The 18,518-nt window shown below is 41.1% G+C and overlaps 1 protein-coding gene across 1 annotated transcript; it reads right to left on the bottom strand.

Annotated features, from left to right (window-relative positions):
• Nucleotides 1-2,543: 2,543 nt before the first annotated feature.
• LOC306866093 (substance-P receptor-like) lies at nt 2,544-17,330 on the bottom strand. Its single transcript, XM_079411102.1, has 5 exons — nt 16,754-17,330; nt 7,376-7,570; nt 5,382-5,532; nt 3,641-3,837; nt 2,544-3,572 (listed from the first exon to the last, which is right to left on the bottom strand). Exons 1-5 carry the CDS (start codon nt 17,158-17,160, stop codon nt 3,284-3,286), a joined length of 1,239 nt encoding a protein of 412 aa, XP_079267228.1. The 5' UTR covers nt 17,161-17,330; the 3' UTR covers nt 2,544-3,283.
• Between the last annotated feature and the right edge of the window lie 1,188 nt (nt 17,331-18,518).

The raw sequence follows: 18,518 nt of genomic DNA on the forward strand, positions 1-18,518 counted from the left end.
TAAAAAAAAAATAGAATTTAATAAGTATATATTTTAAATAATTTAAAAATATATATTTGCATGTATTATCATTTTTAAAATATGATTTGGATGTACATCGAATGTTTTTTGCTTGGTTTCTCTCTGATTTAAATCAAAGTGTTATACTCTTGTCTCGCTATTTCTATTATATTCCAAACAACATATTTCATGTGCACCCAAAAACACATATTTATTATATTAAATTATTTCTTATTTTTTTATTTGCAATAATAATGACCATATAGTAACTTAAATAAAGCTATGTTTTTATGATTTCTTTTTTTTTTTTTTTTTGGCCTCCCAAACTATCAATCTCAAGTCTTTAAATTTTTCAGCAAATCTAGCCAATGTTCAATACATAAGATGTAGGGACAATGCAGCTTTGGCCTGAACTTTGAATGTTTATTGTTACCCCTATAGCCTATCTTTGGCAAAAACATGTGTTTCTGAGTGCTTCTCTATAGAAGTCTAATGAAAAAGTTCATTAAATTAAATTAGAGTTTGATGCAATCCACTACCTGAACATTGCTTTATAGAGAAGAAGAGAGAGTTGATGGAGGCCGATGCCAGATATCTTGTCAGAGCACGCAGCATACCTCGAAAATATTGAACCCAACAGATTTCATTTTCTCCCCAGTGAACAGAACCTTTGAGAGCACTGCTGAAACTTGCCAGGGTGTTCTTATTGTTGTCTGAACAGCCTGATGTAGTATTAGTAGTAATGCTTTTAGAAATAGTGCCTGTCTGAAGTACGGCACAGTTGCAGTTTGTCTCTGGACAGGGAGCAAGGACCAGTAAATTAGTTTTTTTTTTTTTTTTTTTTGCTTGGCTACATCACCAAAAAAAGAAAAGACATTTCAGAGGCTGCAAAGTTATTTTGTTAAGTTTGGAATTAATTCAATATATTACATCAGAATGGTAATTGTATCTGATCATTTTTATTGAGCGAAGCAGAGAGGCAAACAAGAGCCATTTCACATAATCAAGCAATAGCTTCAAAGTACACAGTAATGTTTCAGTGTAAGGCTATACATTTAAAGCTCTTATACACCCTCAAGTATTTTATACATACAAAGCAATAGCTTCAATTAATTTAAGTCTTTTACATGAACAGATTACATACATCATATGTACATAAATCAGAATAATTTGAATGCTGAGTGTAATATATGCAGCTCTGTGGTACTTTAAAAACTTTATTGTTTCTGGCTCAGCCAAAAGTTGATTTTGTGCTCACTAATGTTTCTGGTGTCGGCAGCGTTTCTGAACAACTGTATTAGTACTCTGGTTGAAAATCCCATGAAATGATTTTAACATACAACTTTCTGTCCATTGATGATGTACTTAATATTGTAACAGGAAGTTGGAATAAGACATACAGCATCTTTTTGGTCTTTAGGTTATGTCTTTTAAACCATGATTTTTGATTACAATTGCAAAATTCAGTGACTGGTGATAGTGAGGACGTTCTCATTTTAGAGAGCATTTGATTGGACAAAGAAATTGTCTATGTCCTTGTTGACCCCTGTTGAAAAATCCAGCATATGCTGGTTAGAGTATGGCTGCTGGTCATGAGCTGGTCCTGAGCAGGAGCTAGTTGCTTAGGACCAGCTTAAATAGCTCATGACCAGCTTAAACCAGCTCCAACCAGCAGCCATGCTTCCAAACATACCTAACCAGCATATGCTGTTTTTCAACAGGGACAACATGAATTAACATTTTTGTTCCATATTCTAGAGAAAGAAAGACTGTAGATTTTAAATGTGTGTCTGCTAAAAATGAAATCAACTTAACTTTTCGAGCATACTACATTCTAGATCTCAGAAATGGACCCATTCAATCTCATATATGTCCTCATATGATGCATAACCTTAATATTATGGTCCCAAAAATGTGTTTATGATAAAATATCTGGCCTTCAAAAATCTGGTTGGGACAATGAATACAAAACAAATCAAATAGGATAAAAAAAAAAGAGAACATGCAGCTGGTGATTTGTCGCACTATGTAGAAGCAAGTCTAACCAGTACTGTGTTTCTGTCTGTTTTAACATGTGTCCATTAAGAGGGCTGAGATATCACAATAGTGGAGATGCTAGTGCATGCAGCTGCACAGCAGTTCAAAAGGTGCAACATCGCTGCTCTTTTGTTCCTCTACAAGCATCAAAGCAGCTCTCACACCTGCCCAACAAAGCAAGAGCCTCTACAATTTGGGCTGAAAAGGCATGTAAAGCAAGCACAAACAACATCATGATGTTATACACCAATGTACAACAACCACCATGCAAGAATTGGACCTCACATAGAACTAGAACTTACTGGAATCTAAATTTTGATAATGCTGAAAAAGATCTGCAGTTGTCGCAGGAATTTCTGTACAAGCTGTATAGCTAGGCATTTACTATATATATATATATATATATATATATATATATATATATATATATATATATATATATATATATATATATATATATATATATATATATATATATATACACAATGCACAGCTTCTATGAATATCTATGTCTGAATGTCTTTTTATACACTTTCTTTTTTTATCAAGATAAAACAATCAGTGGCCACGAAACAAAAGCTAGGTTTTCATTTACATAAATAACACTGTTATTGAAATACAAAAAATGATAGACTTAAAATATAAAAATAAACATAACCACAGTAAAATGTATTTAATATTGTCTTCTAGTGAAGGCAGTATAGCTGCAACTGATACTCAACAGCATTTGTGATTGCTGTTTCTCGCTGCGCTATATTTATCATGACCCTCTGCCTTCCAGACAAATCCTTTACATTGTCGCCTTTGTAGTCCAGTAATATGCAACAACAGGTGCAGATCCTTCCACGTCGTCACGTTGGATATCGTATCATTAACAACCTGCAGTAATGACAGACAGATCGTTGCCAAGGGGATCAGCTGGTCAAGTTTTCCTAAACAAACCCATGGGTCCTGGAGCAAATGCTGATTGGGTTGAACACTTACAGGTATGATTTCTAGTCGGCTCCTCGAGTAGTACAATTTTGCTAAACACAAAGACAGTATTAATGCTCCACAGTCTTTAGATGTTATGTTGACCAATATACTATGACGTTTTCACATATTAGCCTTTCATCCCTAAAAAACCCTAAAAACCTGTTTTGGTTTGTTGTATCTCACGTTACGACCTTCCGTGGAACATGTATCATTTGCCCTTCTCCTTACGAGAGTGCTATTTTAACACTGAAAGTATTTCCACATTCCTTTTTTAAGGTAAATTGTTGCTAGAATAGAAGCTGGATGACTCTGATACAGTCTTGGAGGCGCTTTGTGAAGAACCATTAGATGTGAGATCTATGGAACATCGATTTGTATTCTCCTGAAGGTCCCCCTCGATTACCGGCATCACTGTGGATACTGTGGTCTCCATTCGGCTGGCGTGGTAAATGCTGGCCTGTGTCTGAAGATAGCGAGTTGACTTGAGCTCCAGACCTTCATATGAGCCTTGAGGGACACAAGGACACCAGGAGAATGCCTGCTGGAATCCAGCTCGAAACCTGCACAGAGTATTGCATGACAAGTTTGCCCCTAAACCTGAAATGTTTGCTTCTAAAGCAACTCTTACCTGTCATTGAGAAGACAGTAGATGATGGGATTGTACATGGTGGAGCTCATGGCAAGCCACATAATTCCTAAGTACACCTGCTGGATGTACCGTTCCTCAAACAAGTGGGGAAGGAACTGGTGCAGCAGGAAGTAGACATGGTAGGGCAGCCAGCAGATGGCGAAGGTGCACACAACGACAATCATCATCTTCACCACCTACAGAAGTTAAAGGGATAGTTCACCCCAAAATGAAAATTCTGTCATTAATTAGTCACCCTAATGTCGTTCCTAACCCATAAGACCTTTGTTTATCTTCATAACACAAATTAAGATTTTTTGATGAAATCCGAGAGCTTTCTGACCCTCCATAGACAGCAACGCAACTAAAATGTTCCCAGGCACAGAAACTTAGTAAGGACATGGGTAAAACAGTCCATGTGACATCAGAGGTTCAACCGCAATTTTGTGAAGCTACAAGAATACTTTTTGTGCACAAAGAAAACAAAAATAACAACTTTATTCAACAATTTTTCTCCTCCAAAACGTATATTCTGCCATTATGGAGAGTATTACAACACATGCGCATTGCTTTCCTCTGCAAGTAAACAACGCATGCGTGTGGTTCTGCTGACGGAGAACACATCAGAAGCCAAGACGGATGTGCGGGTGTTCCTCTGCACGTAAAAAAGATGCAGTGCATGTGTCGTTGTATCACAAAATTGCGGTTGAACCTCTGATGTTACATGGACTGTTTTACCAATGTCCTTACTACGTTTCTGGGTCTGGGAACATTTCAGTTGCGTTGCTGTCTATGGAGGGTCAGAAAGCTCTCAGAATGTATCAAAAATATATTAAAGTGCCACTATTATGGATTTTTGAAAATTACCTTTCATGCAGTGTGTAACAGCTCTAAGTGAATGAAAACATCCTGCAAAGTTTTAAATCTGAAAATGCACTGTGTATAAAGTTATTGTCTCTCAAAAGAAAGAGTCGACTCTGAATCATTGAAATGAGTCATTTGAAACATGAAACATTAGCATATCACCTGCCCAATTGTTGCGTGCGCAGACCTGGGAAAACTTGATTTTCGCATTGGTCTGAATGAAAATGCAAATTCATTCTTTGCCACTAGGTGCTGCTTTTGGAACATTAAAAAATAGCTGTTTCCCCGGTAACGACTGCACACAAAGCAGCACTGCACTCACAAACACTGCTTTAAATTAAATCGGACCAATCACCGCAGATTAGCGTCACGCAAAGGAGGGGTTTAGAAAAATTGTTGAACGAATCGTTTGGGAGTCGTTGAGGCAAAAAAGGTAAAAAAAAATAAATGCATATTATAAGAAAATGAAAGTGTTTTTTGACCTGCCAACCTGTTGTTGGGGACTCCCAAAACCAAAATATGAGCCTCTCATTACCCATAACAGGGGCACTTTAAGTTGTGTTCTGAACATGAATGAAGGTCTTACGGGTTTGGAATGACATTAGGGTGAGTAATGAATGACAGAATTTTCATTTTGGGGTGAACTAACCCTTTAAAGTAGAAGTAGCTGAAGTAAGTTAAAAACCTGGATTAGTTGCTTACCTAGTGACCTAAAGCAAACAATAGTCATGTTCCTACATGGTCTTGTTGAAAAGACCAGCAAAAATGATCAGCTTCAACAGGTAAATTTTGCTAGGTGACTATCCATCCAAGCTGGTCTTTTCAGCAAGGCAACTGACATTTAAGCTTTTATGTGAGACGCTCTACAGTTGATAACCTTCCGTTTGGCGGTTAGCTGCTCTCGATAGCGGTCTGAAGAGTCCCCAGGAATCTCACTAGCCCAGAGAGTACATCCCACCACCAGGTAAGCACAACCCATGATGAGCAAAGGCAGAAAGTAGATAAGCACAACCACACAGACGTAATACCTGTGAGAGGAGACAGAAAACAGCCAGATGGAGAATTGGAATTGGAGGCAGCCAATGAACAAGAACAAGACAAGAAGCCCAAGATGAAAATAGACCCAAAGTTGTTGAGACATATTTTTCAGTGCACATTTTTACACAAGGATGCCACACACCAACACCTCAGAGTCCCAAGTGTTTTCTCACATTAGCTGCCATTTAAAAATAACCGCTGGAAAACTTTTGAATCGTGAACTGTGAATGCTCACAGGATTCGGGCGCTGTGACAGTGCCTCTATTTTCTTTTGGAGCGATGTACAATTCAACATGCTAATTAGCTCGAGGCTTATCTAGAAAGACACTCGCCTCACCGGAGAAGTATGGAGGGAAAATAAACACAGGCCTTTCACGCATTACCACAAACGTTCTGAATCCCTGTCCCACAAGACTGTCCAAAAAAAGCAATGTAAATGCCTTTTCCTCTTTTGTTGTTTTGACTGAACGTCCTACAGACACGCCATTTAGGATGAGCCAAAGGAGATGTGGGTATTTACTGCTTTTCAAGCATCCATAGCTCTCTCAGTGAGTGAGAGAGAATTTAATATTGTCCAGTTGATTAATTTCAAAAATGCTTCTTGCTTTTTGTGGTATGAAAAAAAAAACAATCACGCTAACGTGACGGGTGATTGCCCAAAAACAAAACAGTGTAGTGCACTTGCCAAAATCCTGCAGATTTCAGTCGCTAGATGCAAAAATATGTGTGTGAAAGAAAACATTAGTTGCTTTGAATCTATTTCTCCCGTTCTCTCTATTTCCCCTTTTCTGTCCCTCCCTGGCTATCCATCATCCATCAAGATCTACCAGCCAGTTAAACAGGGTCCACTGATAAGTGCTCCTCATCTCCACTGCCAGTGTAACCAAGATTTGGTCCTTTAGTACCTTTAAAAAAGTTTGGACAGACAAAAGCTCAAGAACAACCTGAAGAAATAAATCTTGCAAAGTCAGATTGGCGAGGTCTGACAGGTTATGTCACTTGAAGGAGGTAGACATGCTCACCGCATTGGAGTGACAGGGGGAAGCCTGCAGGAAGACTGGCTGTACACGTGGGTGAACAACTAAGCTGTTATGGAAATAACCATATGCCATCGGCACCTGTCACCTATGCAGCCATTGCAGGAGACTGGAAGGATATTGGAGAATCGAATTGGAGTTGGTAGGAATTAGAGCGCTGACCATGTGTGAAGACCTATCAAAACTCATTCAGTAGCTGATAAATATGTGAGTAAGATGCAAGATGGGGTGTAGTGCTATTTAGCCACAGTTTAAAGATTCATATCATAAATCAGACCATGCCACACACTTGGTACCAGTCCTACGAAATACAATTGAGAGTGCTCCCTATTGTTTTCAATTGCATTTTCAGATTTTTCATTGTTATGTTGTTGGTGTTTTGCTAAAATAGGCAGTGCTGCCTTGCAGGAGGAGATAGACCACACTGTACAAACTTCAAAGTTTGTTCCCTTTGCTCAAGGTGCCAGAATGGAAGGAAAAGAGGGGGAGGCGAGAATGCATTTTTGGGCAATTTAGAGCTCCAAGAGGGATTGGAATTATCATTGTCTTTTTCATATTATTATTGAGTATTCATTTCAGGTGTTTTGAAGTGCCACTCAAGCTTTGAGTTTGACTGTAGTTCATGTCCAGTTTCCGGTGTATTTTGACATTTTCAAATGTAATACTTCAGGATTGGCTGTCCAACAAATATGCATTTTTGGTTGTTCAAAACAAAGTTTATCTTAGAGTATTTGCCACACTTTTGATTTTTCATTTTACAGATACATAGCTACTGACTTTGACAGAGCAGACTTACGTCTTTTGAAAATCCCACACGCTGTACTCTGGCCAGTTGATGTAGCACACAACACGTCCTGGCAGCTGAGCGGTGCTGGAAAAATAGTACTGGGGGAAAGCCAGGAGCAGCGCAAGGGCCCAGATCACCCCCACCACCAGCTTGGTCTCAGCGGACGACAGGCGCTGCTGGAGTGGGTGGATGATAGCCATGTACCTGCAGGGGGAGTTTAACAAAGGCAATGACCTGCTATTTATGCAAACTCAAAGGAGCATCATCAGCTTGAATTGCCCCTAAATTATTTGCCTAGTCCTGCTGATTGGATTTGGGGAGTGAGTGAGATGACTAGTTGAGCTTGTCTTTTTAGTGGGCTGGGGCTGGGGTTTTTCCTGCAACCAAGGGTTCTCTCAGATGTAATAGAAAGGATAAAGCTTTGTTCTTTGTTTTGAGTTTTAACGGTTTTCCTATACAGGTATGAATTGCACCAATTCCATCCTCCCAAAAAGTGGTGGTATTATTAGTGATGGTATCAGATGCCAATACTGAATAGTGGCATTATTCATGCACTATGGCATTTACATGGTACTCCAAAGCACTTAAGGTAAAACTACCTCTTACTAAAAGTAATAATACCATAGTACAAAAAACCAGTGTACTATAAATCAGAAATGCTCCAATAGAGAAATATTTTTTTAGCATCCGTCTGTTGCATGCACACGCAGCAGAGATAAAGGAACATGCGTTTTATACCCAGTTAGGATTACAAAATTTTACTGTGGTACAGTGTTGGGTAAATTACTCTAAAAAGCAATTAATTAGCTACTAATTAGATCTTCAGCAGTGTATTTGGATTACTAATTACTCTCTCTAAAAATGACTGCATTACCTTTTAAGTGCTTTATAAATTCTACATCTGCCTAGCCGGATAGACATGAAACTGCTCTTTAATTATTTAAAATAAATAATATAAAATTCTAGAAATCATTCCTGAACTGACCAAAGTATTTAAAGGTTATATTAAAACATTTATTTTAACATTACATGTAAAAATGTTAATGTTAAATTCACTACTGTTTTATATAGAATTGTTATAGTATATACTATTAGGACTATCTATACTATTAGAAGTAACTTGCATTCTTTGGTACTGCATTACACTCAACACTGCTTGTAGCAAAACCCCAGCCAGACAATGGTGAAGCGTACTGATATTTCAAAAAGCCTTTATTTTCTTACGCTTTTTTCTTCTTGAAACACCGTAAGAGCTACAGGACAGATAAATAACATCAAATTAGCTCTTACGAACCCAAACATTAGCAGAAGGCCACATTAAACAATATATTGTATATATATATATATAACAATATTACAAATAGCCATTTATAAAAACCTTTTTATGGCGTTGCCTCAGTCAGTATTAACAATGCTGAAAAGTTTGTTAACATAACTTCACATGACATAAGTGATACACATTTAAACACTTCAAGTCGAATAAATTAACCTACATATCAATGCACATAAACATTAAACAAACCAAACACAATACCTTGTTCCCGTTCCAGCTAGGTGCTTAATTATCCCCTCCTTTTCTTTAGAATGATTTCGGAGTGTTTAGAGCGACATGATATTTTTTCCCTTTTTGTCCATGTGTGCGTCTCACTAACAAGTCCCCCTTTCTAGATGCGAAATTAACGTTCTACTATGGAGGCGGAAATAAAGGACTCATTACATTAACAGGGACAATAAAGCGGAGGAGTAATTACCTTATTTACTCTCTTCTGAGAGTTAGTTACACTCCCACCAATCATGAGTGAATAATGGAACGGTACACAGACTGCATTAGGCACGAATGATTTTAACTGAAAATTGCCTTCCCTGAGCCTGTATAAAAACAAACAAAAAAAAAACTTAAGCCAAAGTTGGAAACATAACTATAACTATGTAATATTATGCGCTATGGAGGGAAGGAGCAGATTTAGTTAGTCTCCAGCAGCAGAACAAGCTTCTGGACTGGGCGCTCAACTTCGGACACCTTGTGAAGACGCTCTCCTTTCTTGCCAAGCTTACTGTCACCAAGCTGGATTTTAACTCTCCGTACAAGTCCATCTTTATCAGTAGTGGCTTCTGAAACTCTACCCAATCTCCACTCGTTCCTGTGCACATCCTCTCCTTTTATGATTACAACATCTCCAACTTGTAAATTTCTTCTTGGAGCATGCCAGCGCTGTCTGAGAGCAATGTTGGCAAGGTATTCCTTTCGCCATCGACTCCAAAACTGTTCTGCAAGGTATTGAACATGTCTCCACCTTTTCTTGCTATACACATCTTCTCTGACAAATTCACCAGGGGGAGGCAAGGCCTGAACAGATTTCATCGTCAGAAGATGATTAGGGGTGAGTGGTTCGAGGCTATGGGGGTCACTGAGGTTGTCAACAGTCAGAGGACGACTGTTGACTATAGCCATAGCCTCATAGAAAAAGGCCCGTAGCGAAGCATCATTTAGTCTACCAGAGGAAAGAGCAAGAGTGGACCTCAGAACGCTTCTCACTGTCCTTATTTGTCTTTCCCACACCCCTCCTGCATGGCTAGAATGGGGTGCGTTCATGCTGAAGTCGCACTGCTTCTCTGCAAGAAATACAGTCAGACGGTCTGCATCGACTTCCTTTAGAGCTTCTCTGAACTCATTTTTGGCTCCTACGAAGTTGCTTCCTTGATCAGACTTGATCTGACGAACAGCACCACGTATAGCGATGAAACATCGAAGACCATTGATGAAGGCATCTGTCGACATGTCTTCAAGAATCTCAATATGAATAGCACGGGAGCTAAGACAAGAGAAGATAAGACCGTACCTCTTGTTCTCTTTTCTTCCTTGTTTTGTAAGGAATGGCCCGAAGCAGTCCATGCCGCAGAAAGTGAAGGGAGGCGATGGCTCCAACCGTTCAGGGGGTAGATCGGCCATCCTTTGCTCTTCCATAGGTTTGCGTTGCCGTCTACAGGTGACACATTGACGAATGTAGGATGCAACTGCCCGGTTGATTCCTGTTATCCAGTAGCCACTGCGTCTTATTTCATTAATGGTAAGACCTTTACCTTGATGTTTCATCTTCTCGTGGTGATAGGCAATAATCATCCTTGTGATATGATGATCTTTGGGAATGATTGCAGGGTGCTTGATGAAGTTGGGAAGAGAGGAGTTGCACAGTCTCCCTCCCACCCTGAGGACACCGTCGTCGTGGAGAAAAGCGTCAAGAGAGTGTAACGGATTGTGATGTGGTAGAGGGATCCCTTTGCTCAGCAGTTTCAACTCTTCTTTATACACTTTTTTCTGCAGATCTTTGATTAGGCAATGTTCTGCCTCTTCTCGTTCTGTTACAGTGGTGAGACTGTTTGATCTGTTCTTGCTTATGCGCCTGAGAATGCGTGCAACCGCTCGTGTAGCTAGCGACCAAGATGAGAACTTAGACAAGCGATCAATGAGGCTCACGCGTTCAGTGGTTTTGGTACTGAGCGCTAGAGCACTCCTAACCTCTGGATCTCCGACTGTTAACTCTGGTGCTTCATCTGTAGACAGCTTTATTTCCTTGTTCCATAAGAACTTGGGCCCAGTGAGCCAGGTAGATGACAAAAACTCACTGGCAGTTAAGCCCCGAGAAGCATGGTCAGCAGGATTCTCGTTTGTTGGGACATATCGCCACTGTTGTGGGGCTGAGCTGAGCTGAATCTTCTGAATCCGGTTAGCCACAAACGTGTGGAATCGTCGTGCTTCGTTTCTTATATAACCTAAGACCACTTTAGAGTCGGTCCAGAAGAACTCCTCTGCATTAATACATCCCATTTCCTCCTTAAGCATGTTGCTTATCTTCACGGAAACAACTGCTGCTGTCAATTCTAATCTAGGGATGGTAGTGACCTTGATTGGAGAGACACGTGATTTTCCTACAACTAAGGCACAATGAATATCGCCCTCTTCGTTTTGGAGTCGCAGGTATGAACACTGGCCGTAACCCTTCATACTGGCATCAGAAAAGTGATGCAGCTCTGTCTTTGAGACCCTTCCAAATCCAGCAGGTGAGTATGTACGGGACATGGTGAAATTATCTAAGTGGGCTAGATCACTTCTCCATTGTTCCCATTTCGGGCGAAGCTCGTCAGTGAGAGGATCGTCCCAGCCAGTGCCCCGTCTGCACATCTCCTGAAGAATGATCTTCGCTTTGAGGACGATTGGCGCCACAAACCCAAGAGGATCGTACAGAGAAGCCACTGTAGATAAAACGCCGCGTCGTGTTGCTGGCTGTTCCTTGAGGCTGACGTTAAGCCTGAAGCGGTCAGATTCCACATCCCATTGCATCCCGAGAGCTCTCTCGAGTGGCAAATCATCAAATGCGAGATCCATATCCTTCACGTTGGTTGCTCGTTCGGAGAGTGGTATACTCTCTAAAACCTTTCTGTCATTAGACACAAACTTATGTAGACGGAGACCACCCATAGCGCAGAGTTCACGAGCTTCCCTGGCAAGCTGAATAGCATCTTCAGTGTTTTCAACACTTGCGAGCCCATCGTCTACATAAAAGTCCCTCATAACAAATCTCGAGCCTTGAGTGTAGATGTCGCGATTCTCCTTAGCTAGATGTTTCATCCCATAGTTTGCACATCCCGGAGAGGAAGCTGCACCAAACAGATGCACTTTCATGCGAAACTCGCTGGGCTGGGAGTTCAAATCTCCTTGCTTCCACCAAAGAAAGCGCAGAAAGTTTCGATCAGCTTCAACCACATGAAACTGATGGAACATCTTCTGAATGTCGCACATCACTGCAACGGGGTGCTGTCGGAAACGGATGAGAACTCCACTTAAGTTGTTCAACATGTCAGGCCCAGAGAGGAGGTGATCATTCAAGCTTGTTCCTTTGTATCTGGCTGAGCAATCGAACACTACACGAAGTTTATCTGGCTTCTTCGCATGATGCACGCCATGATGGGGAATATACCATCTCTCCCCTTCACTCCCACCGTCCTTGACCTGCTCAGCATCTCCGTTTCCGATGACTTCCTCCATGAACTCAACATAATGCTTCTTATACCTTTCATCCCGTTGCAATTTCCTTTTGAGGTGAAGGAGGCGTGTCATAGCTGAGCCTTTGTTGTCAGGCAAGCTGGGTCTGGTTTTGAAGGGCAGAGGCATTTCATAATGGCCATGCATATTTTTCCTTATTCCATCATCCAGTCTGTTGAGGAATGTGATGTCGTCTTGTGACACAATTTTGCTGTCGTCACTGCCATCTTTGAAGTCAGACTCTAAGATGCGAATGACGTCGGTAGGAGTTATCGGAGGTAGCTCCTTAACTGAAATTCTGTGACACAGATGATGTGTGCTCAACGCATCATGATTTTGTAGTGAGCGCCCTACAATACTCCATCCTAAATCAGTCCTTACAGCGTAGGGATCCTCGTCTTCTCCTAAAAGGACTTGCCTTGGTGCCATAGCTCTTGAGCAGTTGTAGCCGATCAAAAGACCTACTACACAGTCCTTCAGTGGTTGGATTTCATCCACTATTTCTGCAAGATGACTCCACTGTTTAGCCGTCTCACAAGTGGGAATGTGAGAGCGGTTAACAGGTATGCAGTCCTTTGTATAGGCGACTGGAAGATCAACTTGAACTGCAGAACTATATCCTCTAACACGAAGTCCAGAGACACCTTCGCTTGTGAGCACTGTATCCTTTCCACTCATCGTCGTCAACTTCAGTTTCACTGGATACTTGTCAGCATCAAGACCATCACTCACTTCTTGGTCAATAAACGTGGTATCGCTTTGAGTGTCGAGTAGTGCATAGACAAGTTTCTCAGTAGTTGGATCATTTTTAGATGAAACCCAGACTGGTATCACCATTGATGTGTTGAATGAGCCTTCACCTGATACACTGAGTGACGTTGCAGCAGCACCTTGATTTGTCTCTGGTTCTGATGTAGACCTTTCCCTTTTATAGTTGTCATCATGCAGGGCTGTAGGATGCTTTCCCTTACAGTGGTCACAAAAATGACGATGACGGCAGTCTCTCACACTGTGGCCGGGTTTCAGGCATCCATAGCAGAGTTTCTTCTCCTTTATGTAGTTGCGTCGCTCAACCAACACCATCTCAGTGAACTTGGAGCATGCATGAAGCTGGTGTCTATTATCTTGACAAAGAATACATGAAGTCTTAACCTTCCTCTGTTCTGACTTGTGATTTTCATTGTCAGTGACTGTTTGAGTGGTAAGAACACTGGCCTTGTTTTTCTTCACTTCTCTGAGATTTCTCTTCTCAGTGATAGAATCTGATGAACGAAGGGCATGAAAGGACGTAATGGGATTGCAAGCAATCTCGGCTTCATTTGACGTGAATCTAGCAAACTCCTTGAAACTTGGGAATTCTTGATTTTCATTTAGGCTTTGCGTGACTTGTCGGTTCCAGCGTAAAGCTGCCCAGTCTGGTAATTTGTGAACGAGCTTCCGATTCTCCTCCCAGTCATTTAATATGTCGAGACCCTTGACATGAGGAATGGCATCTTGACAAGCATTCAGAAAATCTGAGAAGCGTCTCAGTCCTTCAGCATCCTTTGATGGAATTCTCGGCCAGTTGGTGAGCCTCTCTCTGAATGCTTTCTGAATGGCAAATGGCTGGCCAAAGCGACGTTCTAGTTTGTCCCATGCGTCCTGGTATGCTTCATTGTCATTTCGGTAGAAGTTGCCATCTAAAACCTGCCGTGCTGGGCCACCAACGTATTTTTTCAGGTAGTATAGTTTTTCAGCTGGTGTGATTACTCTTTGGTCAATGAGTGAGGTGAATGCTGCCTTCCATTCAATGAATTGTATGGGATCGCCATTGAAGACAAATGGCTCAGGAACAGGAAGCCTATTTAAGGCTATGTTGTCTTGAAGGATCTGAGCGAGAGAGGGAATGTCTGTATAACGGGGCGATGCAACTTGAGAGAGGGGCGCTGTAGTTACAGGCATATTCTTTGCTTCCATGTTCCTTTCCTTTTTAACATAGTTAGCATCCTTGTGATCTGTCTCCTTTTCGTAGATCTGCAACTTGGCTTGAGCTGCCCGTATCTCTTTCTCTGCCTGCAATCGCTCCAACTCACGCCTTTGTGCCTCTAGAGCCTTGCGTTGTTGTTCCTCTAACTCTCTTATGGATTCCTTTTGCCTTTCTTCCTCTAGCAGCATCTGATAATTTGCTTCTTTTACTGCTAGTTCAGCTGCTGCATCCACGCGTTTTGCTGTCATGGCTGAAGATATGGAGTAGTGGTCGGACTGGCTGTGACTTATCAAAGAAGCTGCAGATCCATAGACAGACTTTGCATAGTCATGGCGGAGCAGTTCATGAAGGCGGTGTCTTTCCTGCTGCTCATTAAACCCGCTTTCATCATCTATAGCTCTGCTGTAGGCAATGTTGATGATTTCTGTGGTCACCGATTCACATGTATCAACTCTTCTTCTTATGTCGGTGGAGGGTGTGGTGAGATTTCGAATTTCATAATAAATGTTCATTACGTCTTCTTTGTCTCTCTTAAGCTCTTCAATGAGAGGCCAGAGCTGACTCTCTGACATATAAGTCTTTAGCTGATCTCTTGCCTTCCGTGTGTGGAGCTTCCACTGCTCGTACATGGCATACAGCCTTTTCTCCTTTTTCTTGGCCTCTTCATATTGATGTGCGCGCATCTTCTCAGTAGGATGGCGTGTGCGTTCAGAGCGTCTTGGACCTTCAAGAGCATTATCATCCTTATTAAACTTGCCTTGGAGATCAGTTAGACTTTGTTGTTTAGCTTCATTTGTTTCCTTCAGACACGGTCTCTCTGACGAGTCTACCATTATGTGGGCTTCACCTTGTAATTCTTCATGCTGATAACCTGCTATCTGCTCCTCCACCTCTATCTCATTACCTGACTCTGACATTATCACCTAAAATTTTTAACTCTAATGGCAGAAGAAAACCCCTTAGCAGATACGATAAAGCCCTCGTTATGAACTGTATAAACAAAATATCAGAACATCAGATTAAAGTAGCTAGCACATATGCATTTACATATAGACACTCAAATAACTGGTAATTGACAGTGTGAATACCACAATAAACAAAGTTATCAAAGTTCTTAAATCCAAAGTGCGAGAAATGTAAATATGAAATCCTCAAAAAAAAAACACATTTAACTAAGTGAATAAATGCAAAGTCCAAAATAAAAATGTCTAAGGGTCCTTAATTAGAAAGAGTCCATGTGGATGCATGCAGGCATGAGTGCAAATGTAACCACAGTTTTTTGTTGCTCTCGTTGCTGAGCCGGTAAGTATTAAATGTTCAGTCCGAGAAGCCGTTCATCCGTTGTTCGCCTTATTGCTGTACTATAGACTGTATAATAGTGGGTTAATACTCACAGTCCCACATCAATGTCCGTGAGTGTGGCTGTACTTGACCATTGCACCGAATCCATGAGACCGCTGTCCAAAGTAGGTCAGGCGCGAGGCGTGAGGATGCCTCTTGATGACACGATGTAGCAGAAGCTGTAGCCGGCGCCGTGAAGACCCTCCGTGTCCCGTCGTAGACAACACGTCGTCAGTATCGATGCGGGTCAAGCTCTTACTGTAGCAAAACCCCAGCCAGACAATGGTGAAGCGTACTGATATTTCAAAAAGCCTTTATTTTCTTACGCTTTTTTCTTCTTGAAACACCGTAAGAGCTACAGGACAGATAAATAACATCAAATTAGCTCTTACGAACCCAAACATTAGCCGAAGGCCACATTAAACAATATATTGTATATATATATATAACAATATTACAAATAGCCATTTATAAAAACCTTTTTATGGCGTTGCCTCAGTCAGTATTAACAATGCTGAAAAGTTTGTTAACATAACTTCACATGACATAAGTGATACACATTTAAACACTTCAAGTCGAATAAATTAACCTACATATCAATGCACATAAACATTAAACAAACCAAACACAATACCTTGTTCCCGTTCCAGCTAGGTGCTTAATTATCCCCTCCTTTTCTTTAGAATGATTTCGGAGTGTTTAGAGCGACATGATATTTTTTCCCTTTTTGTCCATGTGTGCGTCTCACTAACAAGTCCCCCTTTCTAGATGCGAAATTAACGTTCTACTATGGAGGCGGAAATAAAGGACTCATTACATTAACAGGGACAATAAAGCGGAGGAGTAATTACCTTATTTACTCTCTTCTGAGAGTTAGTTACACTGCTGTGGTAGGACCATGCTTGTAAAGTGCTGGTAATACAGTGCTGTTCGATATATAGCCTACCATGGATATTCATGTACTATGATATTTACAATGACGTCCAAGGTCCTTCAAAGTATACCATAGTGCATGTACCGAAAAACACAAATAGCTCACCTGTCCAGGGCTATTGCTGTCATGGAGTAAATACTAGCGAAGACAGCTGCTATTGGAAAGAAGTTGTGAAATCTGCAGTAAACAAGTCCGAAGTACCACTCGTTGTGCACTGCATACACAAAGTTAATAACGGTATTGAAAGCCGACATTGAAGCCTCTGCGAACGCAAGATTGACTAGAAAATAGTTGGTCACAGTTCTCATGCGCTTATGCGCTAAAATGATCCAGATGACCGTGATATTTCCAACAACTGACACCAGAACTATACAGCAGTACGCGATGGCCCACAGAACTATCTGGCACACCGGCTGAACGAACTGGTTCGAGGACACATCCGTGTCATTGACCAGTAAACCGCTGGTCCCATTGCCGCTTGAGTTTTGCGAAGTGATGTATAGAGGATCCATGATCAATAAATAATAAGAGGAAAAAGCATTTCAGCAAAGAAACGAAGAATTAGTTTAGTTGTTTTAAGATTGGGTTGGAAGAAATAGATCCAAACGAGCAAATGAAATGTCAGTGCTCTTGTCCCAGTGTCTTCAGAACATGCTGTAGACTAAATCGCGAGCGCGTACTCGGCGCGCCTCACCAAACGCGCTCCTGTGGCTCGCGTGTCCGCGCAGCGTCGAACCAGGCTTGACACCGCGCGCTGCACCTTTCCAGTCACGCACCAGTGAACACGCGCAACCTCCTTACTGTCACTTTTCACTGTTTGACTTTCAGACGTGTTTTGAGAACAAAAAGCCGAATAAAAATAAAAACTGCAGACTTCAGTTCGAGTAATTTGAAAACTTAAAAACAACACAGGTCCATATACTTGGACACTGACACAATTTTCATAATTTCGGCTCTGTATGCAACCAGAACAGACTTTAAATTAAAACAATCAAGATTAAATTAAAGTGCAGACTTTAAGCTTTAGTCCAAGGGGTTGAACAAAAATAAAATATAAAAAGCTTAGGAATTACAACCATTTTTATACACAGTCCCCCATTTTCAGGGGCTCAGATGTAATTTGACAAATAAATATAATCATAAATAAAATGTTCATTTTTAATATTTTGTTGAGAATTCTTTGCAGGCAATGAGTACCTTAAGTCTGGAACTCATGGACACCACCTTTGTGATGCTTTGCCAGGCCTTTACTGCAGCTAACTTCAGTTATTGTTTGTTTGTGGGTCTTTCTGCCTTTAGTTTTGTCTTCAGCGAGTGAAATGCAGCTCAATCGGGTTGAGATCAGGAGATTGACTTGGCCATTGCAGAATAATCCACTTTTTTACCTTCAAAAACTCCTGGGTTGCTTGTGCTGTATGTTTTGGGTCATCATCCATCTGTACTATGAAGCGCCGCCCAATCAACTTTGCTGCATTTGGCTGAATCTGGGCAGAGAGTATATCCCTAAACACTTCAGAATTCTTCCGGCTGCTTCTGTCTTCTGTCTCATCATCACTAACCACCAGTAACCCAGAGCCACTGGAAGCCATGCTCATGCTTCACTCCACTCCATGTTTCACAGATGATGATGTGTGCTTTGGATCATGAGCTGCTCCAAGCCATCTCCATACTGTTTCTACCCGTAATTCTGGTACAGGTTAATCTTTTCATTAATCTTTAATTTCAGCCATCCAAAGAATGCTTTTCCAGAAGTGGTCTGGCTTTTTTAGATGTTTTTGGCAAAGCCTAATCTGGTCTTGTTTGCACCTTGTGGTGAAGCCTCTGTATTTGCTCTGGTGAAGTCTTCTCTTGATTATAGACTTTGACAGAG

The sequence above is a fragment of the Barbus barbus genome (assembly GCF_936440315.1).
Source record: "Barbus barbus genome assembly, chromosome: 47".
NCBI classification, from domain to species: Eukaryota; Metazoa; Chordata; class Actinopteri; order Cypriniformes; family Cyprinidae; genus Barbus; species Barbus barbus.